General features: G+C 38.2%; 1 protein-coding gene across 2 annotated transcripts in view; it reads right to left on the reverse strand.

Annotated features, from left to right (window-relative positions):
- Positions 1 to 7,427: 7,427 nt before the first annotated feature.
- Positions 7,428 to 26,042, reverse strand: part of kif15 (kinesin family member 15) — an 80,249-nt gene continuing 61,634 nt past the window's right edge. For both annotated transcript variants that reach the window (XM_062983812.1, XM_008115539.3), the window contains exons 25-35: positions 25,751 to 25,855; positions 24,781 to 24,903; positions 21,729 to 21,875; positions 19,047 to 19,151; positions 18,490 to 18,654; positions 17,856 to 17,965; positions 15,237 to 15,309; positions 12,726 to 12,763; positions 11,127 to 11,292; positions 10,744 to 10,875; positions 7,428 to 9,519 (exon numbers count right to left, since the gene is read on the reverse strand). In XM_062983812.1, the coding sequence (XP_062839882.1) occupies positions 9,460 to 9,519; positions 10,744 to 10,875; positions 11,127 to 11,292; positions 12,726 to 12,763; positions 15,237 to 15,309; positions 17,856 to 17,965; positions 18,490 to 18,654; positions 19,047 to 19,151; positions 21,729 to 21,875; positions 24,781 to 24,903; positions 25,751 to 25,855 (1,224 nt within the window). In that variant the 3' untranslated portion in view covers positions 7,428 to 9,459. The remainder of the gene's footprint in view (positions 9,520 to 10,743; positions 10,876 to 11,126; positions 11,293 to 12,725; positions 12,764 to 15,236; positions 15,310 to 17,855; positions 17,966 to 18,489; positions 18,655 to 19,046; positions 19,152 to 21,728; positions 21,876 to 24,780; positions 24,904 to 25,750; positions 25,856 to 26,042) is intronic.

Consider the following 26,042-nt stretch of genomic DNA (forward strand, 5'->3'; position numbering starts at 1 on the left):
ATTCCCCCAATGTGTGGGGAAAATGGGGGTTGGTATTAGAGCACATTGCAGTTGATGTGTACAAAACCACATAGTATCTTATTGTGTTTCAGTTAATAGAATTTATATGTAAAACATGCATACCTCGGTTAACAAAGCACCTAATGAAGATGTCCATTTGTACCAAGTCCTCTTATGGTTGTCCAGCCCACTTGTCTTCTCTCTAGCTCAGTGGTTCTCAACTTGTGGGTCCCCAGATGTTTTGGCCTTCAACTCCCAAAAATCCTAACAGCTGGTATCTGGCTGGGACTTCTGGGAGTTGTAGACCAAAACACCTGGGGACTTACAGGTGGAGAACCATTGCCTACCTAGCTGGACATTTTAGCCAACAGAATCAGCACTGGGAGTAAGTTGAAGCTGGTCTGGAGGAATACAAACTTTCAGTATCAGTTTGCAGCAGCAGGTCTGCAGTAAGCTGTGCAAGAAAGCTTGAGATGGGATTCTTCTCTTCCCTAGCCTATAATAGGCAAAGTAAACATCAGCATGTATGAACAGCAAAACAGAGGGAACGGGGGAGCGGATTAGCCTACCCAGTATGTTAAAAGTGTTAGGTATTTTCTGTGTTAGGGAAAACTCCCCCCAAAAGCAGCAGAGCATCCAAAAATATAAAAGCAAGATACTGGTTGAGCATTCAGCTCACAGCAAGCAGAGTGTGAAGTGCAATGTGGCTGTAAAAGAATTTAGAGCTTAGGAGGCAAACATGCAGAGTTCAATCTTTATAATTACAAAAGGTTTATTTACAAAAAAAGAGTAGCTACATTTCTTCATAGTAAATAATTGGGTCTGAGCTACTCTAACTCAATTTCTCTAGGGTTCAAAAGAGAAGAAAAAATCTCCAAGCACACATCTCTCTAGACCAGGGGTCCCCAAACTAAGGCCCGGGGGCCACATGCGGCCCATCAAAGCCATTTATCCAGCCCCTGCGGCAGCGGTGGCTCCCTCTCCGCATGCGGCGTGAGGGGGGAGGGAAAGGCACACGCCTTTCCCACCTCCTCCCTCGCCTGGTGCGCGCCTTTCAAAGCTTTGTTTGTTTATAATGGTATTTTAATGATTATTTAATTAATAATAAATTATTAAGGGGTGCTTTTGGTGCACAAAGGCAGAAGGGGGTTGGACTAAATTGCCCAAGGGGTCTCTTCCAATCCTATTATTATTATTATTATTATTATTATTATTATTATTATTATTATTATTATTTTATTATGACACAGCAAACAAGATAGATATGCTGGATTTTGTATCACAAAATCACAAGTTGAACATTTCCCAAGTGTCTAGGACTGTGTGATGTATTTTCCGATGATGCGTGCAGATCCCAGTAGGGTGGCCTTTTGCAGTTGGCAGATCTTAATCCTGTCAATGTCTCTTGTTTCCAAATGCCGGCTAAGATCTTTTGGCATGGCATATTATTATTATTATTATTATTGACACAAAGACATAGTATAACCCAGCAAAATCACAAGTTGAACACTTCCCAAGCGTTTTGGACTATGTGATTATTATTATTATTATTATTATTATTATTATTATTATTATTATTATTATTATTATTATTATTAACAACATTGAGGCTGGGTGGCCATCTGTCAGGGGAGCTTTGCTTGTGCTTTTGGTGCACAAAAGTAGAAGGGGATTGGATTAAATGGCCCAAGGGGTCTCTTCCCACCCTCTTTATTATTTTTATGATGATGATGATGATGATTATTAACATAGAGGCTGTATTTGTTCCCTTTTTTTTTTTACTTCAAAATAAGAGATGTGCAGTGTACATAGGAATTTGTTTATAGGGGTTTTTTTTCAACTATAGTCCGGCCCTCCAATGGTCTGATGGACTGTGAACTGGCCCCCTGTTCAAAAAGTTTGGGGACCCCTGCTGTAGACACACAAGTAGAGAGAGGTCTCAATAGATACAGCACACTCAAAGATGCAAAAGTAGAAGTCAAAAGTAGAAAAGTATCCATTCTACACAACCGATCAGAATGAGAGCAGAAACAGAGAGGAGAGAAGAAATATATACATTCTAATTGTCATACAGGAGACATGGAGGAAGGGAAAGCCTCAGCCTATTTTAAACTAACTACGCCTCATGAGGATTGGAGTCTTGGGCAGTGTGGGTTTGAATTCCAACAAAAAGCACATACAGTAGAGTCTCACTTATCGAACATAAACGGGCCGGCAGAATGTTGGATAAGCGAATATGTTGTATAATAAGGAGAGATTAAGGAGAAGCCTATTAAACATCAAATTAGGTTATGATTTTACAAATTAAGCACCAAAACATCATGTTATACAACAAATCTGGCAGAAAAAGTAGTTCAATATGCAGTAATGCTACGTAGTAATTACTGTATTTACAAATTTCGCACCAAAATATCACGATGTATTGAAAACATTGACTACAAAAATGCGTTGGATAATCCAGAACGTTGGATAAGTGAGTGTTGGATAAGTGAGACTCTACTGTATTTTTAATTCTGTCCATTAAAATAGAAACTCTCAGGAAGATGGAGGCTCATGAAAGAAAGAAAAAAAATTCCTGGATGAATTCTTGAAGAAGCTTTCAGAAGGTCTTCAAAAGTTCAAAATGGTTTTGCTCCTGCAAATCTTACCTCACTTGATGGTTTCATTTCACATGTTCACATTATTAGTTTTCAGTCAAATGTTTGCTGAGACATGTTGAAGTGCTTCTCCTTTTTGGCAGAGTAGGAATCTATCCCCTTTATTTCTATGTTATTTCTGGCTTTGGTACCAAATTATTAAAAAAGCCATGGCCACATGTTTGCATCATCAAATTAGGTCTACGTAAGCTTTTCAATAAATCATTTTGAGAAGTCAGGTTGACCCTGTGTGTGTGCTCAAATGAAGACATCTTGTTACAACTCCCCGTTTAACTATTAAGTAGTAGTAAAACAGGGAGTTGTAACAAGGTGCCTTAATTAAAGCACACACACTAGATCAACATAACTTCGTAAAATGATCTATTTAAAAAGCTTATACAGATAGTTGCAGATTTAACATTGTTGTCTTTGATCATTCTTTCTCTCCTACAGGTTTTGTCAGATTTATGGAAGCTTTGGTAAGGCAGCAGTTAAGCAAGGCTATTTTGTAAAGCTTCCTCATCCCTTCTCTACGATGGGAAGAGAGAATTACCATCAGCTGAATGCAGAGTATTGTCTGCACCCTTTCTCTGCACCATCGCTATCCTTAGGGACCTTATTCCAATACCTAGCCAGGAAACTGCGTCAATCTTTGCAATATTCCCTACAAAAATAGCTTTCAGCAATTGCAGTGCTTGATCTAGAACAGGGAAGCGATTGATTTATCTTAACATTTCTTAACCTGGGGGTCGCAAAGGGGGTGTCAGAGGGGTCGCCAAAGACTATCAGAAAACACATACTGGCCCTCTGATATTCTGATGCACTAGTCCCAGCCTAGCCTGTCATAGTTGTCCATGTCCACTCTGAAGCTCTGGTCACTGGAATGTTGAAACCATTGATGGAGCATATTGAACTGGATTTTAACTTTTGTGGATTGTTTTGAATTGCATGTTGTTTTATTATGTTTATCTTTATTATGTTCACATTGTTTTATGGTCAATTGAATGTTTTGCCTTATGTTGGAAACTGTCTTAAATCCTCCTGTGGAGGTAGTGCAGTATATAAATTATTATTTTATTATGACACAGCAAACAAGATAGATATGCTGGATTTCATATCACAAAATCACAAGTCAAACACTTCCCAAGTGTCTAGGACTGTGTGATGTATTTTCGGATGATGCACGCAGATCCCAGTAGGGTGGCCTTTTGCAGTTGGCAGATCGTAATTTTGTCAATGTCTATTGTTTCCAAATGCCGGCTGAGATCTTTTGGCACGGCACCCAGTGTGCCGATCACCACCGGGACCACCTGCACTGGTTTCTGCCAGGGTCTTTGAAGTTCAATCTTGAGGTCCTGATAGCGGCTGAGTTTTTTCTGTTGTTTTTCGTCAATGCGACTGTCACCTGGGATGGCATCATCATCTTCATCATCATTATTAAAGGGATAAATAAACACAGCACTTAATAATATATATACGCAAGTGGTTTCTGTTTTACACATGTCCCATAACAATTAGTATTTAAATTCTCAAGTGTTGGAACGTAGAGTTGAAATTCAATAATAGCTGAAAGGCTACACATGTGGGTTAGAGACATTGAAATATTGAAGTAGAGTCTCACTTATTCAACGTTCTGGATTATCCAACACATTTTTGTAGTCAATGTTTTCAATATATCATATTTTGGTGCTAAATACAGTAATTACTACATAGCGTTAATGTGTAATGAATTACCTTTTCTGTCAAATTTGTTGTATAACATAATGTTTTGGTGCTTAATTTGTAAAATCATAACCTATTTTGATGTTTAATAGGCTTTTTCTTAATCTCTCCTTATTATCCAACATATTCGCTTATCCAACATTCTGCCGTCCCATTTATGTTGGATAAGTGAGACTCTACTGTACGTTGAAATATTACACTGGGAAACATTTTTCGTTTAGTTAAATCTGATGCTTGTTTTTGACTAATTCTTGGCATCTAAATTCCAAAATGACCTATTTTTCCATCACATCAACTTTTTAAGGTAAAGAATACCTTCTCCTTGTCCCAAAAATCATACAAAATGTGCATATGTACAAATGTACGTGTCCTCAGCTATTATTTAGAAAGACTGCGTCGCCTAGTGGTAAACATCATAAAAAAGATATCCCTCTTTTCTAGGCTGTGACAGAATTCCTTCTCCGCTATTCCTGTTGTCCTTGCAAAAGATGGCCCATGCAGTCTCTTCCAACTATATTACAGTACAGTCTCACTTATCCAACATAAACGGGCCGGCAGAATGTTGGATAAGTGAATATGTTGGATAATAGGGAGAGATTAAGGAAAAGCCTATTAAACATCAAATTAGGTTATGCTTTTACAAATTAAGAATAAAAACATCATGTTATACCACAAATTTGACAGAAAAAGTAGTTCAATACACAGTAATGCTATGTAGAAATTACTGTATTTACGAACTTGGCACCAAAATATCATGATGTATGGAAAACATTGACTACAAAAAAGCGTTGGATAATCCAGAACGTTGGATAAGCGAGTGTTGGAGAAGTGAGACTCTACTGTATATGGTTTCAAGAATGAGGCCCCATCTAATGCAATTTCAAAGTGCAGATTAACTGCATTGAACTGGATTATATGGCAGTGTGGACTCATATAATCCAGTTCAATGCAGCTGAATTTAGTTGGACCATTATAATGCAGTCCAAACTGTATTATATGGCAGGGTAGATTGGGCCTGAGTCATTATATATGTATAGTCAGACCCACATTTGCAATCACAGATTCCACTATCCATAGCTTTAAAATAGTACCCCCTCCCCATAAGTAGCAAATTGATTATGCCTTTTTATATAAGGAATGGCATTTTACTCTGTCGTTGCATAAAATAGGACTTCACTATCTCAGTATTTTGGTCCAACTTCTCGAGCTATAGTTGCAGCTGGCACACAGGTTTTAACTGTATAAAGGCCCTCCCGGGCCACAACTGACACCGGGGCATCAAGGATCAGCGCTCAATTCAAGAGGACCCCCCAGACTGCAGACCTGTGCCCTCAGAAGGAGTGTAAACACCATCAAGCACAGGTTGCCACTCGATACCTTGACTGGCCCCACAACTGACCAGGAGGACCTCTGTTTTGTCTGGATTAAGCTTTAACTTGTTAGCCCTCATCCAGTCCATTACAGCTATTAGACATTGGTTTAAAGTTTGGGAGGAATTCGGTGGAAAGGAGTAGTAGAGTGTCATCTGCGTAGAGATAGCACTGAACTCCAAAACTCCAGATGACTTCGCCTAGTAGTTTCATGTAGATGTTAAAAAGCATGGGGGATAGAATGAAACCTTGTGGGACTGCACAGGTCAATGGCCAGGAGTCTGAGCAGGTATCCCCTAGTTTCACCAACTGGGTGTGATCTTCTAGGAAGGAGTGAAGCCACTGCAAAGCAATGCCCCCAAGACCAATTCCCGAAAGCCGCCCCAGAAGGATACCATGGTGAATGGTATCGAAAGCCATTGAGATGTCCAGGAGAACCAACAGGGACACACTTCCCCTGTCTAGCTCTCTGCGGAAGTCATCCAAAGCAGTCTCTGTACCGTTGCCAGGCCTAAAACCAGACTGCAATGGATCTAAATCAGTGTGGTCCAACCTTTAGTTAACTGTGGACTAATCAAACATATGAATGCGAAGGCCAGAGACGTTCCAGAAAGAAAACATTTCTTAAAAATTTAAAGCAGTAAGAATAAACATTTTTTTCCAAATGTTAAATGAAAATATTTTTCCAGTAAGAAGGGCAAGGGCCAACAAAAATGTATTGGTGGGTTGCTTGTGGCCCACTGGTTGGCTGAGAAGCAACCACCTGCTCCAGAACCTTGCCCAGGAAAGGGAGGTTGGAAATTGGCCTTTGATATAGCATTAACTCAAAATACACATTCAGAAATCTAACATACTAAAGAATGACAACTATTTGATGACTGAACGTTGTTCCAGCTAGTATATGATGAAATGGCATGGTAGCACTGCTAGCTCCCAGACTCCAGCTACCAAGTGCTTTCAACTTCTGGAAAACTACTGCTAAAAATAAAGAATAGCAGTGTAAATAAATGCAACTGCCCTGCACTTAACAGTATGTTTACCATTAGACCTTTGTACACACTGATATTCTTGGCTAAAAGATATTTCTTTCCGACCTACATCCACACACCCCAAACCAACAAAGGGACCTCTAAATGTTCTAGTAGCTTCTAATTACTTCTTAATAGAAAGAGCATTTGCATTGCTGTGTTGTTTGATCTCTGATGCCTTGGTTGTTTCTTTCTGAAATTTGATAAATGGTCCCGATATCTGAAAGGCAGAGATCTATTAAAACTGAATTGTTAGCATTGCTTTAAAGATTCAACATCTCCTTTAGTCCTTAGAGGTCAATGCTCAATGGGTTTCTTTAGTTTCAGTATTCATAGAAATATACCAGAGTCTTTGCTGCATTTTACACGCATTTATCTTCTATCTGCCTCTTGGGCCTTTTAAACTACAATCTATGACCATCATTAAGTCTCATCCCAACACCAAAATAAAATATTTTATAATCCCATTACATTTCTCAATCCACAAAAGCTTGTGCTAAATATATCAGTGATTCTCAAAGGCGCTGCTAGATTTCTCCTCTTCACCTACCTTTTTCTCAACATGGGACCCAGGCTACTTACAGTAAGATGAAAAAACATGATGATAAAAATGTCATATTGTGTATTTACTCCGAAGATGACACAATTAAACAAGGTATATTGAAACTTCATGAACTTGAAAAAGTATAAATTCATTTATTTATACAATTGTTAAGACCTCACATAAAGGACAGACTGCTGTTTTGTACATAGCAATGTTTGGTAACTTTTTTGCAGTTTTCAAGTATCTGTCTAAAAGAATACACAAGTGAATGATACACTGTGGCAAGATAAATCATTACAGAAGAATCTGCAAATAGTGTGTAAATGGATTGGGCAATGGGAAGATGGCGGCTTGGGAAGAAAACAAAATATTCAACGCGTGAACCTATTTAAATTTATGAAATCACACCACAGAAGCACCAAACAACTGTTGGGTACAGAACATGTGCTAGATGTGTGCATTTTTGTTGTTAAAAAATCACAGCTCTTGGCTCGATAGCACTGGATGTGTTCTGAAACTGTGGAAAGTTATTGACTTGAACAATTATCTTATAGTGGATAGTTAAGTATTCTTCAATATTAACAATTCTTTAGAAAAACAAAGGGAAATAGGTTTACAGGAGTTTATGGTCTATTATTGTCTATAAATAAAGACAATGTTTATTTACCAAGAGCAAGTTTTATTTGAATCGATGGGTACTGCAGATGGGACTTCTCTCTCTGTACATATTCAGTAAATAAAGAAAAGAATGAAGCTTTTATGAAAATTGCATAGAGTGTGGTAGGCTATATGCACGAACGAGCAATTAAAGATCTTTAGACAGCAACTGTTTTGAAAGAAATAAATACTGGTTCATTTAGGTACAAAATCTTGTATAGGTTGTCCTTGATAGAATGCCTAATATGGGTAACTTCTCCTACCCCTGAGTTCTTATAGCTGCCATAAAAAGTTGCACTTTGGGGTTCATCCTCATAATAAAAAAGTCAACAATGTTTCCCTTTTGGTCAAAGTTTTCGGTCATAGACCAGTATTTTCAGCTTCCTTTTTAACTATAAGGAAAGCGGAAAATTCAATGTAATATTTCATATCCAGCCATGTTTTGGGATCAGCCCAATCCATTTGCCAATTCAAACACCACATTTAGAGTAAAGTGGAAATTTAAAAAGGCACAGAAGAGTGGAAAAACACTTAAACCTTGCAATTTTACAATTTGGGACATTTGACAATTTGGCACCATATAACCTGTTGCAACAGAAATGCCAGCACTCATCATACCCAATGAACTACAGACCAGCCTGCACTTAAAGTGTGGTCTTATCAAAAAATAAATAAAAAAAATTGCACAAGAGCTAGTTTAATTGTAAATCACAAAACATCTCCCTTATGTTTTTTATTTATTAAATGCTAACAGTTCAGTATTTGGAAGTCATGTCTATTTCAATATTAATGAGGAAGTCTTGTGGAATTAACTGATTCCCATACATGAATGTGACTTGAGGCTGGATCACAGTGCTAACATCAATGTTCAACAGCATTAGGCTAAGGAAGAGGATAATTCCCAAAGACAGGAACTAGCTAAAATGAAGGAAGTCTAGGATATCAAAATCACACTGTTCATATTAACAGGTAAGAGACTGCCTTGATGTGTAATTGATAGAAATATCTTTTTAAAAAAACACCAAAAACTTTCTTGTACAAAACATTATTGAGTAATACAAAGATGAATTAATTCATAGTCTTAAGATATATTACTTGAACACTGAACATATATACATGGTAGAAAACACATTAGAGGTATTATTTAATCCCAAATGAGTTCATTCTGTGCCTTCTTAGAAAGAGAGGAAGTGCTGGAAGTTTATGTCCCATTTTAATAGGGTGCTGCATCAACCCCTGGGTTTTAGCTTGAACTTTACAGGAATCACCCTGTACCAATCCAGTTTGGGAGGCAGGGGAGATAGTTGTGCTGAAAAGTGGCACAGTACATATGTGATTAGGACTGATTTGTCAGCACAGCACAGCAAGACACAGAAGATCCATCCATCTGATCGATGCTTGCTAACTTGAACAAGGAGATATTTTGGTTAATGGGACTAACATTAAGTACTGTTTGTTTGTGGATATTGCTAATATCAACACTTATTTACTGGTGCAGTAAATTATGATTCTTGACTTTTCCCTTTCAAACAGGCAATTTCAGCACGAAGAACATCTACTTCCTGCAAAGATACAATGGAAAGTTTGTGTTTATTATGAATAATAATGATAATAAACTTTATTTTTATATCCCGCCCCATCTCCCCGAAGGGACTCGGGGCGGCTCACAACAGGGACAAGCCCGAAACGACACAACATATTTGACAAAAACTTAAAACATTTCAATGATACACAAAATAAAATAATGGACAATACATTAAAATCCAAGCAGATAAAATCAGAGTAATTAAAAGCAAACCAGTAGGGACAGGTTTCATAAAATGCTGTATCATGGAAATGAGTAACAGAGATAAAGTGCCATACGCTACTAAAACATAAAGAAGTATTCTGATGACAGCTCTATTGGGCCTATTCATTCAAACGCGCTCTGGAACAACCATGTTTTCAATTCCCGGCGGAAAATGGGCAGGGAAGGAGCTAACCTGATCTCCTTAGGGAGAGAGTTCCAGAGCCGGGGGGCCACTGCCAAGAAGGCCCTCTCCCTCGTCCCCACCAGTCGCATTTGAGACAAAGGTGGGAGCGAGAAAAGCGCCTCCCTGGATGACCTTAGGGTTGGTTCGTAGGAGAGGAGGCGATCACGGATAGGCACGTCCTGAACTGTTTAAGGCTTTATAGGTAATAACCTGCACCTTGAATTGGGCCCGGAAACTTATCGGTAGCCAGTGGAGCTGTTTAAACAAAGGAGTTGACCGTTCTGTAACTAGCTCCTGTTATTAATCTGGCTGCTGATCTCTGAACCAACTGAAGTTTCCGAACCGTCTTCAAAGGCAGTCCCACATAGAGTGCATTGCAGTAATCCAACCTGGAGGTGACTAAGGCGTGGACCACCATGGCCAAGTCAGACTTCACGAGGTACAGTCGCAGCTGGCGCACAAGCTTTAACTGTGCGAAGGCCCTCTTGGCCACTGCCGACACCTGAGCATCAAGTGTCAGCGCTGAAGGCTCTTTCCTTTCTCGTATAATGGGTGCATCCCAAAGGTTAGCATTAGATTGCTCTCTACCACCCAAGAAAGCAGAAAGGTGTCCAAAAAAGGATAGGCGAGAACATGCAGCATAGAAGAGAAAAGTGACAGAGATTGCAATCACACTGGGCCTACTGCATGAGGCAATAATAATAATAATAATAATAATAATAATAATAATTTATTTATACCCCACCCTCTTTCCCCAGAGGGACTCACTGTTCTAATATTCTCTAGGCTTGGAGAATTCTCATTTGATATTACCTCCATCAGTTTAGCATGTTCTTTCTTCAGTTTCACAAGATATTGGATCTTCTGATTTACATTTTGGTGACCAACCAGTTTTCCATTCTCCTCAGCCAGGTTCTCAATCTGTTTCCTTAGAAGGGACATCTCCTGCATTTAAAGAAAGATACCAGAACAATACAAAATCACTTAAAAACAGAGCTTTTCACATATTCTATTAAGGTTTACTGAAAGCCATAGAATCATTGAACTTTTTGGGCTGCTGTGAGTTTTCCGGGCTATATGGCTATGTTCCAGAAGCATTCTCTCCTGACGTTTCATCCACATCTATGGCAGGCATTGAGGGATCAAAATTTTTGTTCATACTGGGTGTTTATTATGTATGAATAAACCATGTTTACCATTTCCATTTTAATTCTTTCTTCACATGCTTCCTCTAGTTTTGATCTCATCTGCTGTTTCTCTTCAAATGCCGTTGACTCTAAAGCTTTTAATCGTTCCATCTCTTGAATAATTTCCTGAAAGGTAAGCTCCTTAATTTCAAGGTTTCCTCTAGTTTTTTGTAACCTGTAGAAAAAGATTACAACTAAGAGCATTATTTCTCATGTTGGATTAGAAATTTATGTTGCATTGCTCTTTCACTGATCTCCCAAGCCAATTGGATACCTTTTCATAGCAGGGAGCACAACAGTCTGAATTTCCTTCTTGATATTTGTTAAAAACCTACATTTTATTGATGGAAACAGCATTGTACCTTCATTAAGAATCCAAAGTTTTATAAATGAATTCTAGCTTAATCATGTTTAAATAAACATTTAAAATTTTTAAATAAAGGGTATCATATCAACAGTCTGAGAAAGCAAATATTTTGTAGCTTTTTGTGACATTTCTTAAATACTGAGTGGAGTAATAAGCTGCTGAAGGCATATTAAAATTAAATTTGTCCAAGATCAAAAATAACCTACCATTTTATCAATATAACATAGCAGGAAGATACAGGATTGAGAAATTATAACAGCTTTCACTATTAGAAAAGCACTATAGTTCACTGATAACTGTATGTCTAAAATCTTTCTTCTTGGGTAACTATGACCTGTTCCATGGTAGTTAGCACAATCTATATGTGATCCTCTGTAAGTACGATTTCATATTACTATGTGAATCTACAATTTCAAATTAACTTTAATTTATGTTGATAATCTAGTTTAAATTTTCTAACCAGAAAGCAGTCTTGTATAGACATTACATTATGCCTGGAATATAAACATATATTCGTTAACAAAGTGTTTGACAGAGAAGCTTTTAAAACATTTTTCCACCTCCTCTTTAATATCCTGGTCCTTTATCTAACTGGATTTTTTTAGCAGCATCAATACTGGGAAGATGGTGAATGAAGATTGGAAAAAATATTTTCAGTGCCAGGCTGAATCATCATTTCTGCAATATCAATGCAATAAACCTCAAACTGAAAAAGAAGCGGATTCTGCTCTAGCCAATGCTAATATCACTCTGACTGCCCTGCCTACACTGGACAAGGTAAACAACAGCTGCCTCGAAAATCCCAAAAAAATCCCATATACCTGAATGTTTGGCCACCAAAACAGAAACAATAAAAGTGGGAAATGGTGAAAGAAAGTCATCTGTAGATGCATTTGGAAGAAAGCTTCAGGCCTCAAGAAGATTAAAAATGTTTTTGATTACTTATGCGAAGTTTACTTGACATGGTTCATTCTTTTCACATGTGCATGTTGTTTTGAATAAAACTTTGCTGAAACATGCTGAATTAGCCTTACTTCTAGTGATGCAAGAACCTATGTCATATTCTTTTCATGTTATTCCTGCCTCTGGTACCAAATTCTCTGGAGCACATCTGCTTTATTAAAAAAGATATACTTGTACTTGTTTTCTTGATCACTTCTTTGTGATGTGTTCACTTCTTTGTAAGCTTAGTGTTACTAAGTGAACAGTTAAGCCTTACATACTTATAATATTCAACTTACTCTGATGTGACTTTCAGCAGTTCTTGCTCAAGTTTATTCTAGAAAAGAAAACAAAGGTCACAATATTTTAGAAGTGATATGTCAATGATCAATGACAACGCAAGTTATTCACAAACATGTCTTTTCAGCACTCTGTACTTTCTCTGTTGCAGCCAGGTGGACTCTCTTGACTTGTGTCCTTGCAGACATGCATTCTGTTGTTTGCATAAATCTATAATTTAAAAAATATTTATTATGGCTGAATATTCAATTGTAATGAGTTCTACTTTCTGAGAAGCTTCCATAGCAACAGTAACATCACTGTTAAATTACCAGTTGTGCAATTATAAATACACACATTCCTTGCCACTCTCAAGATTACCTTGACAATCTGAATTGGCTTTTCTGAGTAATGGGGGAGGGAGCCCACTACAGATGGATAAAAGACACAAAAGAGATAGCATCTGTTCAGAGCTCCTGGGTGATACAAAGTGCAATAGGAGCAAGAAGGTATTCAAATTTATGAATACAGGTTGAGCTTCCCTTACCAGGAAATCCAACAATCTCCAAAACCCAAAGCATTTTGCTTCAGCCTTTTGGCAGTAGCAATCATGCTCATTTGTTTTGGATCTTCAGTGTCTTTCCAGCTTTGCATTTTGCCCATTCATTACTTGAGGCTGGAGCGAGACTGAGAATCTCAGAAACGAACGATTAATAAAACCACAGCCAATGTGGACAGCTGATGGCAAAACAATTCCTCATCCGTTGGGGGTGCTTTGATTATCTTATTCCTGCATGGCAGGGGATTGGACTAGATGGCCCATGGGGTCTCTTCCAACTCTGTAATTCTATGAATTCCACAGATTCTCAGTTTCAATCCAGCTTCATGTCTCGTATAACACAAGTAATGAGCTAATGAAACAGAAAGTTCAAGAGAGAGAGAGACAAGCACACCCACAAAGGGCAAGGAAGTGGAAAATGTTCAAGAACAATGCAAGGCATCTTGTTGTACCATATTTCATTGCATAATAGTCGCCAACTCATGATAGTCACACCCTGATTTTTGGGTGGCAAATTTGCAATTTTTGTGTTCCTCTCATAAGTCGCAGAGCCATTTGGTTGAAATGGAGGTCTCTGGAACACAGATCTTCCTCCTTCCTCTTTAAAGCTCAGTTTCATATTTTGTAAACTGCCTTTCCTTCGGAGAAAGAAGGAAGGGAGGAGAAATCACCCTGCTCCTTCCTCCTTGGCAAGGTAGTTAAAAAACAAAACAAATCAAAACAAAAAAAACCCCAGAAAGGTTTACTTGAGGCTGGATCTTCCTTTCTCATCCTCCTGGTAACCAAGTTGGTTTTTAAAAAAGAAAATGGAGAATTAAAGGCAATTGTCTCCCCCCCCCCCCCCCCCCCCCCCCCAATTGGATAATAGTCACACCTGCTTTTTTACTTAAAAAAAGAGAATATAAAATAGCATTCCATAATCTATAATACGGAATACTTCTGGTCCCAAGTATTTCAGACTAGGAATACTCAACTTGAATTAATATTGTCATTTTTACTATTTTTTGGACAATTAAAACAAGAGATAAAAAATAAGTAAAGTTAGACCTATTGTTAAAGCCCTGAGCGCTAAGCATATATATATATACATACTGTTGGCTCTCCACATTTGCAGGTTTAAAATTTGCAGAGTTTATTCTTTGCGGATTTGATTAATATGTTCCCTCTAGGGATATCTTTGTTTTCCAGCGTGACTATGATCAATTTCTGCCAGAAGCTGATCAGAGTCATGCTGGAGGATATAGTGGAAACACCTTTCTAGTAATCTCTAGGTACTCCAATGTGATTCTATGCTCAAATTCCAGTGCAACCAGAAGTGTTCCATATTCTGGATTTCAGAATACCTGTACAGGCAGTCCCTAGGGTATGAATAAGATAAGTTCTGTAGGTTTGTTTCTAAGTTGAATGTGTATATAGGTCAAAACAAGTACATTTCTTAAATGTCACTCCAGGCAAACACACACATACATATTTAAGTTAACACTTCTCAGACATTTGTTTTTCTGTTTGTGCCCCGTCCAGAAGATTTCACCTCACTTCCTCTCCCTGTGACATCTGGATTTTGAATATTTTGGCTCATCATGGAAACAAGAATTGGTGATAAAGGTTCAGTTTAGACACCTTTCCCCCATGATAACTCTTTCAGGAGTGATTTTCCCTTCCTAGGGGTAGATTTCTCTCACTTCCTGTTATCTCATCCCCATTCTTAACTATGAGTTTTATGTAAGTGTTATATCTGTAAGTCAGAGACTGCCTGTTTTCATATTCAATAACATTTATTCAGAGAAGAGTATTTGAGGACCTAGATTCCTAGAAAACGGTTCTCTTAGGTTAAAAATCCCAATTTTAAAATGCATTTTTTTTCTACTTTTGTTGGCCTTTTTTCCGTTTTCACACTCCTAACCATGGGAAAAGTGGAGGGCCTGCTGTATAACACATGGAACAATCTTAACTAACACAAAAGTTGCAATACCTTTGCCAGTCTCTCTTCAGTTAATTCTTTCTCTTTTTCTCTCAGGTCTTGGATATCAGGATTGTTTGCCCCACTGCAAGAAACCCAATTATCTACTTGATTTATAGCCTACTTTTCTCCCAAATGGGACACAAAGTGGCTTGCAATAAATTGAAACAGAACATTTAAGACAGCATGGAGTACAAAGTATAACAAGTAGTAAAACATATCCAATAAAACCACTTCTTAAAATATTAACGTTGAAACAATTAAAACACTTAAAATGTACTTTATATTAAAAACAGCACACTGAATTAAATATTACTCTCCTCTGGTCAGATAAGGCTGAAGGAAGATCTTTGCCTGTCATTGAAAAAGCAGCAGACAAGTAGTAAATTGAACCTTCCAAAGTACTGAGAAGACTCTTCTGTGTCTTCAACAGCAAAGCCTGAGATGATGGTGAGACGGAGAGAAAGTCTTTCCCAAACGATCACAAGCCTCTGGCAGGCTTATATAGTCCAATGTGAACATTCAGACAGTTTGTGCTTAATCCATTATAGAGTGCATTTAGAGCATTATGAATCAAATGGGGTTTTCAAACTTTCCAATGGTTTCTACATAGCAGCCTAAAAATATCCCCATATTGCAGCTAGGTTGATGGATTATCTTATCTGCAACATCTATGTCGTGCCTCTGTAAAGACTCTCACTATTTACCGCTATTTATGCCCCTTTTTAGTTAGAGATTTGCATTTCATGTACAGTTTTGTGGGGGGTGAGCCTAGATAGCCTCTTTCCCTTTATGCCACCATTTTCCCTGCCCCTTTAAGAACCCACCCAAGAGCAATGCCCCAGGCAAAACCCTTCTTGTCTCTTGAAAAACCAGCTACAGTAGTCTCACTTATCCAACACTCGCTTATCCAACATTCTGGATTATCCAACACATTTTTGTAGTCAATGTTTTCAATACATCATGATATTTTGGTGATAAATTCGTAAATACAGTAATTACTACATAGAATTACTGTGTATTGAACTACATTTTCTGTCAAATTTGTTGTATAATATTATGTTTTGGTGCTTAATTTGTAAAATCATAACCTAATTTGATGTTTAATAGGCTTTTCCTTAACCCCTCCTTATTATCCAACATATTTGCTTATCCAACATTCTGCCGGCCCGTTTATGTTGGATAAGTGAGACTCTACTGTATTTTAGAAGTGGAAAGTGAGGTAAGAGGAAGGCCAAGAAGGTTCACAAAATAGCACATCACAGATGGAGTCCAGATGGAGTTATATTGGAGACAAGTCAGAGACATTTCAAGTTAAAGTAAAAGTTAGTTCAAGTCAAGCATTACTCCAAAGACAGACAGACACCAACCAGAGAAGAAACAGCAGAGAAGTAATTCAGAGCCCTTCTCTCAAGAACTTTAACTCCCTTCCGAAGACTGTGCTAGTTAGACCTGGGAGAAGAAAGGGATTGAAGCCTTTTTCAGTTATTAAATCTTGCTGACTGTTTGTCTAAGTGTCCAAGCAGTTAGATAGTGGGGGGGGGGGGGGGGGGGGAGAACAATCTGCAAAGCTTACTATTTATACCAGGGGTATCAAACTCATTTTGATCGAGGACTACCTCAACCTTAAGGTTGCCTTCAAAGGGCAGCTGAATCCATGGATACAGAGAGTCAACTACAATTCTTTTTCAGAGTGGCCGACGCTCTTTAGTTTTCACTCAGTTTTGGTCTCCAGATGTTATTGAATGACAACTCTCATCATTTTTAATTATCCGCCATGCGGATTGGGGATAATCAGAACTGCTACCCAATGGCAATTGTGGCTCTGGGAAAGGTTAAAGGACATTTTAAAGTTATATAACATATCCACAAGTTTTGTATCTAAATTCAAACCCACTATCCTGACTAAGTAGAACAAACTGAAGTCTTCCAGATGTTCCTGTATCACAACTCCCATCATCTCTGGTCATGATATTTAATGATAAGGAATATAGGAGTTGTAAGCCAACATCTGAAAGGCCACATAAAATGACATGGCAGGACTTAAGAGTCTGACACGTGTGATTTAGACAAAGGGGCAGGCAATTTTATGGGGATAGGTGGGCTGAAATAATTCCACCCAAGTCCATTAAGGGACCATATCCTACCACCACACCATTGAATTTCAGCAGTGCAGCAGCAGCAAAACCCTAGCAACTTGTTCAAAGTATCGGGAGTGTACACCTTGTTTTCAAGACAGGCTAGCTTCTAAAGTGATTCAATTTTAAAACAGAGCAATATTCCGAAGTGTCTGGATTTTCTGCTCAAAGTGCGGACTTTAAAAAAGCAGGGAGCTGGTTGTGGTCTACAATCGTTATGTAACCCACTATGTCTCTATTCTTGTTGGTGAACCAGACCTAGTGGATTGATAGCAACCTTTTTTCTAGCAGAACAGTCATGACTGCAGTGAGGAAACATCCCCGAGCAAATAACTGGACTCCCCACCCGTTTATCCCTGGAAAGTGTCATTTGCACACATCATAATTTTCAAAAGCCACTTCTGATATGTCATGGAGATCAGGTAAAAAGTATATTTCACCTGTTTGCTCTAACTCTGCAGAACTTATTACTAAACTTGATAGTGATCTGTACCTGATATTCCTTCCTCTTCTGGATTCTTCAAGTTGGCTCTGGAGATTTCTGTTATTTTCCATTAATACCTGCATTTCCAGACGCATATTTTCCAAATCACATAGCTGAGTCTAAGTCACAAAGGACAAAATGATTTAAGTTGATTTAAGACAAGCTTTTAATTTCAATACTCTTAAATTCAAACCTGAACACTTTTGTATTTTAAAATGCCTACTTAAGATCTTTCTTCAGGATTGGAGAGACAATTTATAGAAGCCATGTCATGGCCAAGATCTGCTACACTTATAATGCAGTCTAAGTATGCATTCCCCTAAATTCTGTTGCTGCTTTGAGTTTACCTGTTGTGCGATGATTGACTGAGTTCATTCACTGAAGCAAAAATTAAACAACAGCTGTCTGTAGATCACTGTTTGCAATAGGGACCAAACTTGCACAACCTTTGAAAAAGCAAACCACTTTCACAAGAATTTTATGCTCCCACTGTGTCTCAAGAGGATTTGGTCTTAGTTGTTTGTTCAACAAACTTGCATGCTCAACTCCTTCTTCTCACCCTTTTTATAGTAAGTTCCCACAAGATAACAAAGATTGCATTTTAAGAGCACTGAAACATGGACACCACAGCAGTCGAATTTACCTTTAGTCTTAGAATTTCATCATTTTTAGCATCTCTTTCTTTATTTAACTCTGTAACAAGACATTCTAGGGTAATTGTGGATGCTCTCTGGTTTGCTATCTCTTCCTCATGTGTTTCTAATAGCCTTGCAAGATTTCCATCAAAGTAGGGTGGAGTTTGGGGAGTCTGTAAAGCAAATAGAAGCATTTGAATAGCATATAGCATGTACATACATTGCAACTATTGTAAGATTTGATCTAAGTTGTACTTGGGTGTGTGTGCCATTTTTTTGCTGTATTACTTTAAGAATTTGGAATATAATCAGAATTAACAATAGCAAAATGCTAATCCATGTGAGAAAAAGATATACTGTAATATAATGATATAATAAACAACACAGGTTGCAATTGCAATTCAGTGACTGATACAGCAAGTAAAAAACAAATATTGTGCTACTAAAAAACAAATTCTGATAGGGATTTTTACCTCTCTCTCAATAGTAAGATATCACTAGATATATTTCATGAAAGGAACTAAATTTCATAAAACAATGGAGAATTTCCTAAGAAATGTTATACCTGTGGAAGTGCTACAGCAGCAGAATCCATAACATAATCTAACTGGCGCACTTTAGATTCATATTCAATCCTCCTGTGTTCCAGTTCTTCTGTCTTTTTGCTCAGCTACAGAAAATACAAACAGATTAAAAAGGCAATACACTTTTGCAAAAGTACTTACAAGAACACAGCTAGGGTCAGATTGGATTGCTGTGAGTTTTCCAGGCTGTATGGCCATGTCCCAGGAACATTCTTTTGACGTTTCACCTACATCTATGGCAGGCATCCTCAGATTGTGAGGTCTGTTGGAAACTAGGCATGTGGGGTTTATATATCTGTGGGAGAAAGAACTCTTGTCTGTTTGAGGCAGCCTGATTAGCATTGAATAGCCTTGCCGCTTCAAAGCCTGGCTGCTTCCTGCCTAGGGGAATCCTTTGTTAGGAGGTGTTAGTTGGTTCTGATTGTTTCTTGTCTGGAATTTCTCTGTTTTCTGAATGTTGTTCTTTATTTACTGTCCTGATGTTAGTTTTTTTTAATACTGGCAGCCAGATTTTGTTCATTTTCATTGTTTCCTCCTTTCTATTGAAACTGTCCACATGCTTGTAGATTTCAATGACTTCTCTGTGTAGTCTGATATAATGGTTGTTAGAGTGGTCCAGCATTTCTGTGTTCTCAAATACAGTAGAGTCTCGCTTATCCAACATAAACGGGCCGGCAGAACGTTGGATAAGCAAATATGTTGGATAATAAGGAGAGATTAAGGAAAAGCCTATTAAACATCAAATTAGGTTATGATTTTACAAATTAAGCACCAAAACATTATGTTATACAACAAATTTGGCAGAAAAAGTAGTTCAATACGCAGTAATTACTGTATTTACGAATTTAGCACCAAAATATCACGATGTATTGAAAACATTGACTACAAAAATGCGTTGGATAATCCAGAACGTTGGATAAGCGAGTGTTGGATAAGTGAGACTCTACTGTAATATGCTGTGTCCAATTGGATAAAATTATTTATCAGGTTGTTTCCCTTCATATCTGTGTATCTGCTTCACATTCTTGTGACATATTAAGAAGCATACATTGACAAACTATTTACTAAGCCTATTTAAGAAAAAAGTATCACAGAACCCAATGCAGTAAGAAATTAGCCATGCCACATGTTACAAGAAACTATTCTTTTGCTACTTGTAGTGGCGGAGAAAAGGATTCATTCACCACCTGTGATGACTCATGAGCCATGTAGTCCTGTTCCTAGTACTGTTGTGACAGATGAAGAGGAAAACTTGGGTTTCCCACCGTTTCTGCCAGATTTGGAGCCCTTGCAGCTGCAAGATGTTTGCCCACAAGAAGTCAGCCAAACAAGCCTTGAGCAGAAATCTCCCCCATTTTCTCGCCGGCTTTATTATAATCAAGATAGAAGCGCTCGGGAGGCGACTCGCCGGAGCGCCAGGATAGCTGCCAGACAATTAGATGATTAAGTCTGTTTCCCTTGGGAAAGTTTAAGGAGTCATGCATCTGGACACAGTATAGGTTTCGTTTCTTGTTCCCCAGAGAAAGTGTTCCTTGGCGGGAAAACAAGATCCTATATAGGTGTTTGCCCGCAAAGGAATCCTTGCGGAGTCAATTCGTCGACTTGAGGAGTGAGATCGTGTGTAGACTTCGTACTCCAGTTCCCAGATCAAGTTTCCTGCCCAGCCTTGTACCGTGGACTTCTATGGACTCAGTTCTAGATTCATGTTTGCCTTGTTTCCAGTTTGATCTTGCCAAGTTTCAAGTATTGCCTTCCCTTGCGTTTTAAACCACGGACCTTGCCTTCCAGTCTCAAGCCTTGTTTTCCAGTTTCCTTCGGATTTACTTTAAGCCTCAAAGACTATGGACAGTTCCCCACACTATTGCTTGCCAAATAGTGTGTGTTTCGGTGAAGTGGATTATAACTTTGGACTTTAATATCACATATTGGACATTGTTTTCCTGGACTATATTTGACCTTTCCTGAAAGGTCTACTTCTGAACTATATTCTACACTTATTTTTATTGACTTTATATATTTCCCTAATAAAGATATTAGATAGATTCTGGTCTCTGCGCATGGTTATTGGTGTTCGGCAGCCTGGGTCCTGACACCACCCCTGAAGTCTGAAAATGGGTGAATGTGGGATATGTAAAAGGGTAGTAGGTGCATGCAAGGTATTGTGTGCAGTCACATAAATTACAGTGATTTTTATCCATTAAATCACAAGGTAACTGAAGCCTATCCTTGACACAGTGTTGCACATGTACAGAGCTCTTGCGTTCTTTTTCCAGCAAAACTGCAAGGATGTGATCAGGAACTTTTGCTTCAACTTTCATGTAACTAGAGTTTAGTGTTAGGAACAAGCTTTCACTGTGGTTTACTGAAAACAAAATACATGTTAAACCCATTCTGAAGTGCCCCCCCCCCAAATTGTATTAAGGTTATCACAATCTGTTCAGATGTAGAAATAACCCAGCATAAAAATGGAATCAGAAGCTTCTGATCAGTAGCAGTTGAACTAAACAAAAGCAAGGGAAATTGATGAGGCCAAATCTGGTCCCCATTATGCTATATGAATACTTTCAGCACACACACATCACGTTAACTGGACCAGATTGGATTATTAAGGTATCTTTCAGTTCACTCCCTTCACTTTTAATGTTATTAATGCTCATATTTACCTGCTCCTGAAGTTCTTGAATTAATATTTCTTTCCTAATTATATCTTCTTGTGCAGATTGGAGAAGTGCTGCATGATTTTTAGAAGCTTCTGTTAACCTGCTTAGCTGCTCAGAGGTATGATGCAATTCTTCAGAAAGAATCTCTTTCTATGTAAATAAAAAGTAGCATCATCACCATAATGACTGACTCCATCTGTGATAACACTTAACACTTTTGCTGGCCCATTTTCCTCCACTCTCTTTAAAACAAATGTAACAGTTATCCAGCATTTAAAATGCATGCATAGCATCTGACTGCAAAATGATCTTAGCCTAAAGTAGGTTATTGGTGCAGCTCTTCACTGTTTCTGCCGCATACAGTTTTAACAACATAACACAAGTGCAGGTTACATCAAGGTAGAGGGCACAAAGGAATTGCATTTTGACAATAAATTAAAAATGCAAATCAAAATTATAAATTTCTATTATGCCTAGAAAACAGAGAATTTTCATACCAGCTTAAACAAGAGGATATTATAGCACAACTGTTCAAGAAACAAACCTTGGCTATTTTGTTTTAAGCCTCACAGTCCATCCATATCACTAGTGCATAAGGCCTTACTTCACTGAACCAGGAATGTACTGATTCGAGCTCCATACATTGAGTATTTTCATTTACACGAAAAGCACAGCTAACTACATGCTGTGGCTCCATGCAGCACAGGTATTTCAAAGTAGGTGCCCTGCACACAAGCAGAAGCTTGCATATTGGACTCTCTATGCAAGAAAACCACTTAAGATACAGATGCTGAATGAAGATAATGGGACTGAAAGTGGGGTTCCACTCTGGAATTAGTATGGGAAGGCCATGGGATAGCTTATCTGCAGTAGAAGCCTACTTCACGATTCACTTTTTGCAGATTCGCTGTTTCGCGGTTTTTCAATAAACTCTAAAAGACTATTATAAATCATAAAAAATTACAATTTACAGTCTAAGGAAGGGAGGACAGAAGGAGAATCCAAAGGGAGACAAAAGTAGCCCAAGCGGCAATGGGAGGAGGCGGCGATTTATCAACACATGATTGGTTGATAGACTTAAAATAGTATATAACTACTAAAATAATATATAAATATTAAACTGAATATAGCATCCCTATTTCGCAGATTTTCACTTATTGTGGGTTGTCCTGGAACCTAACCCCCATGATAATACTACAATGTACAATGAGGGAACATTGTACTTTCAGATTGTTTTAGAAGTTGAAGTTACCTGCTACTAGGAAGAGAAAAAAGTTGAGAATGTTAGAATATTGTTCAATTCAGTCATACTATAAATAGGATATTCCACAACAAGGAGCACTGGTCAGTCAGAAATAAAAGAAGAGCAAGAAATCATTTGCAAAACCCTGTTTCTGAAGCATATGGGTGTAATAACCATTTCTAGGGTTTAGTAGTAAAGAAAGAACCATATACTAATGTCTATGATAAGGCCTAGTGGAGTGTCTGTTAAGATGAACAAGATTTGTTCTAACAGGTTTTCAAAATAAAGTTTAAAATTATTATTTGCGTGCTATATTAAATAATATTTTAAAACAATATTTTGGAAATAATGAGCAGCTCAATCTAATACAGATCTATTCAGAAATAATTGAACGCAGTGATGCTTTTCCCAAGGTAGGACTAAAGGATCCCTAACCCTTGGTATTCTTTGGCTTCCAACCACTGACTAAAATCTTCAAGGCTGTAAGGAGTTGAAATTGGTTCACAAGAAAATTTAGTACAGGATTAAGAAAATATTAATTTCCAACCTCCTGCCATGCCATCCTGCCTTTGTTTAAAAACACTCAAAGGAAACTTTACCACAGGCAATCTATTCCACTGCTGAACAGCTCTTACAATCAGAAAGTTCTTCCAAGGGTTAAACTGAATCTCTTTTCCTGTAGTTTGATAATCCATTGCTCCACTGTGTCCTAGGCTCCAGAGCAGTACAAAAAAACTCCTTCCCACTCCTCAATGTGATCTCCTTTCAAATATTTAAACATGACTCTCATGTCTCCTCTCAGTCTCTTTTTCTCCAAGATAAACATACCCAGCTCCCTACACCATTTTGGTTGCCCTCCTCTGGACAAAGTATTAATACAGTGTTCCCTCACTTATTGCAAGGGTTAGGACCACCTGCAATAAGTGAAAATCCGCAAAGTGGGGACGCTATATATTTATACATTATTTTAGTAGTTAAACACTACTTTAAGTCTTTATCAAGGTTAATAACTGGGGCGGCGTACAGGGGGCGTACCACTCCTCTGTTACGCCAGCTCCACTGGCTGCCGATTAGCTACCGAGCACAATTCAAGGTGCTGGCTTTAGCCTATAAAGCCCTAAACGGTTCCGGCCCAGCTTATCTGTCCGAACGTGTCTCCCGCTACGACCCACCTCGAAGCTTAAGATCATCAGATGAGGCCCTGCTCGCGGTCCCATCAGCCTCACAGGTGCGGCTGGCGGAGACGAGAGACAGGGCCTTTTCAGTAGTGGCTCCCCGCCTATGGAACGCCCTCCCCATTGAAGTCAGGCAGGCTCCCTCCCTCCTACCCTTCCGTAGGAAGGTTAGAACTTGGTTGTGGGGCCAGGCCTTCGAATAAGAATCAGCAGCATTAATCACTTATATATGCTGGAAATCAATTGACAGACCCAGTCTTTTAAACTTGAACACGCTATCTGTATTTTATAATGTGTTTTATGAATGTTTTATGTAAGTTAATTTTTAACTGATTTATAGTGTATTGTATAGGTTTTATATGTGTGTTTTATTGTAAGCCGCCCTGAGTCCCCTGTTGGGTGAGAAGGGCGGGATATAAATGTTGTAATAAATAAATAATATACATATCAAAGTTTTATTATTATTGTTGTTGTTGTTGTTGTTATTATTATTATTAACTGGGTATGTCAGCCAAAACAGGCGTATTGTTTTAACTAAATGATACATGGTGATGTACAGTTCAAAAATGTTTTGATTTAGCAACCATACATTTAAAAAGTATGTATAAAATAAGAAAGAAACCATAAGAAGCCCTACCTCAATGCTGTCAGTTGCTTGTGCCCTCTCCAAGGCCTCTCTCAAATCTTCAATTTGTTTCTTTTGGTCTTCTATAATTGTTTTGCTTTCTTCCTTTGCAACCAAAGCGGAAGTGTACTTATGCTGAGAAAGAAAGAATGTCTATGATTATGGAAAAACCACTCATTTATTAGAGCTCTCTGGTCAGTAGATGAAATACATTCCAACACATATAATTAAAATCACATTAATTTTTTTGTTAGAAAACTGAAATACTGCATATACTCATGTATAACCTCAAGCTAAGTTGAGGGCAGGTTTTGGGAACAAAATGGTGGATTTTGATGACCCATGGATAAGTCAAGGGTCATTCTGAGGATAGGGAGAATTGTCAATGCCACCTCAGTGAGCCACTGCCGTCACGGTTTCCCAACCCAGGCATTCAACAAGGCCAGAAGTGGCACCATAGTGGGAAGAGTAAAGGGGGTTGGTGTTTCTTTTAGGTTCTCCCAAGACAGATGAGCTATCTTCTTTCCCCACGCCACTCAGAGAAGGAAATTGTTCCTTTTTAAAAATAAGAGTTAAGGCAAAGTACTAATTTTAAACAGTGGATAAGTGAACTCAAGGTTTTGATGAGTAATTTTTTTGATAAAAATGTCCAGATCAGTGTTTCTCAACCTGTGAGCCCCCAGATATTTTGGCCTTCAACTCTCAGAAATCCCAACAGCTGGTAAACTGGCTGGGATTTCTGGGAGTTGTAGGCCAAAACACCTGGGGACTCACAGGCTGAGAACCGCTGGTCTAGACTTATATACGAATATATAGGTCAGGGGTCCTCAAACTTTTGAGGCAGAGGGTCAGTAAGCAGAAACATCAAGCAGCACAGATAATCAGAAACATTCAATACAAGTATGTATTGAAAGTATTTAAGCATTTTATTATACTTTTGTCACAGAGCTCTTGGAACTATCTAGGCAAAAACAGCACATACTTTTAGGTCTTCCAGCTCACTTGTGAGTACTTCTATGCATTCCATCTTCTGACAGACAGATGTTCTCATATCCGTAATCTGCCTCATCAGGTCTGATACAACATCCTAAAAGCAAAAGACTATATTAATCCTGATTTATTAAATCATATAATTCTGTACTGCAAAAATGCAGTGTCATTTGATTTTTTAAGCATTTCTTTACTTCAGCTCTCATGGGGCATTGGAAGTGTTCAAACCAGTCATGCAACTGCCAAAATATTTTCACTTTCCTCTTAATGAAATTAGTGTTATT

The sequence above is a fragment of the Anolis carolinensis genome, chromosome 6, assembly GCF_035594765.1.
Source record: "Anolis carolinensis isolate JA03-04 chromosome 6, rAnoCar3.1.pri, whole genome shotgun sequence".
Taxonomy (NCBI): Eukaryota; Metazoa; Chordata; class Lepidosauria; order Squamata; family Dactyloidae; genus Anolis; species Anolis carolinensis.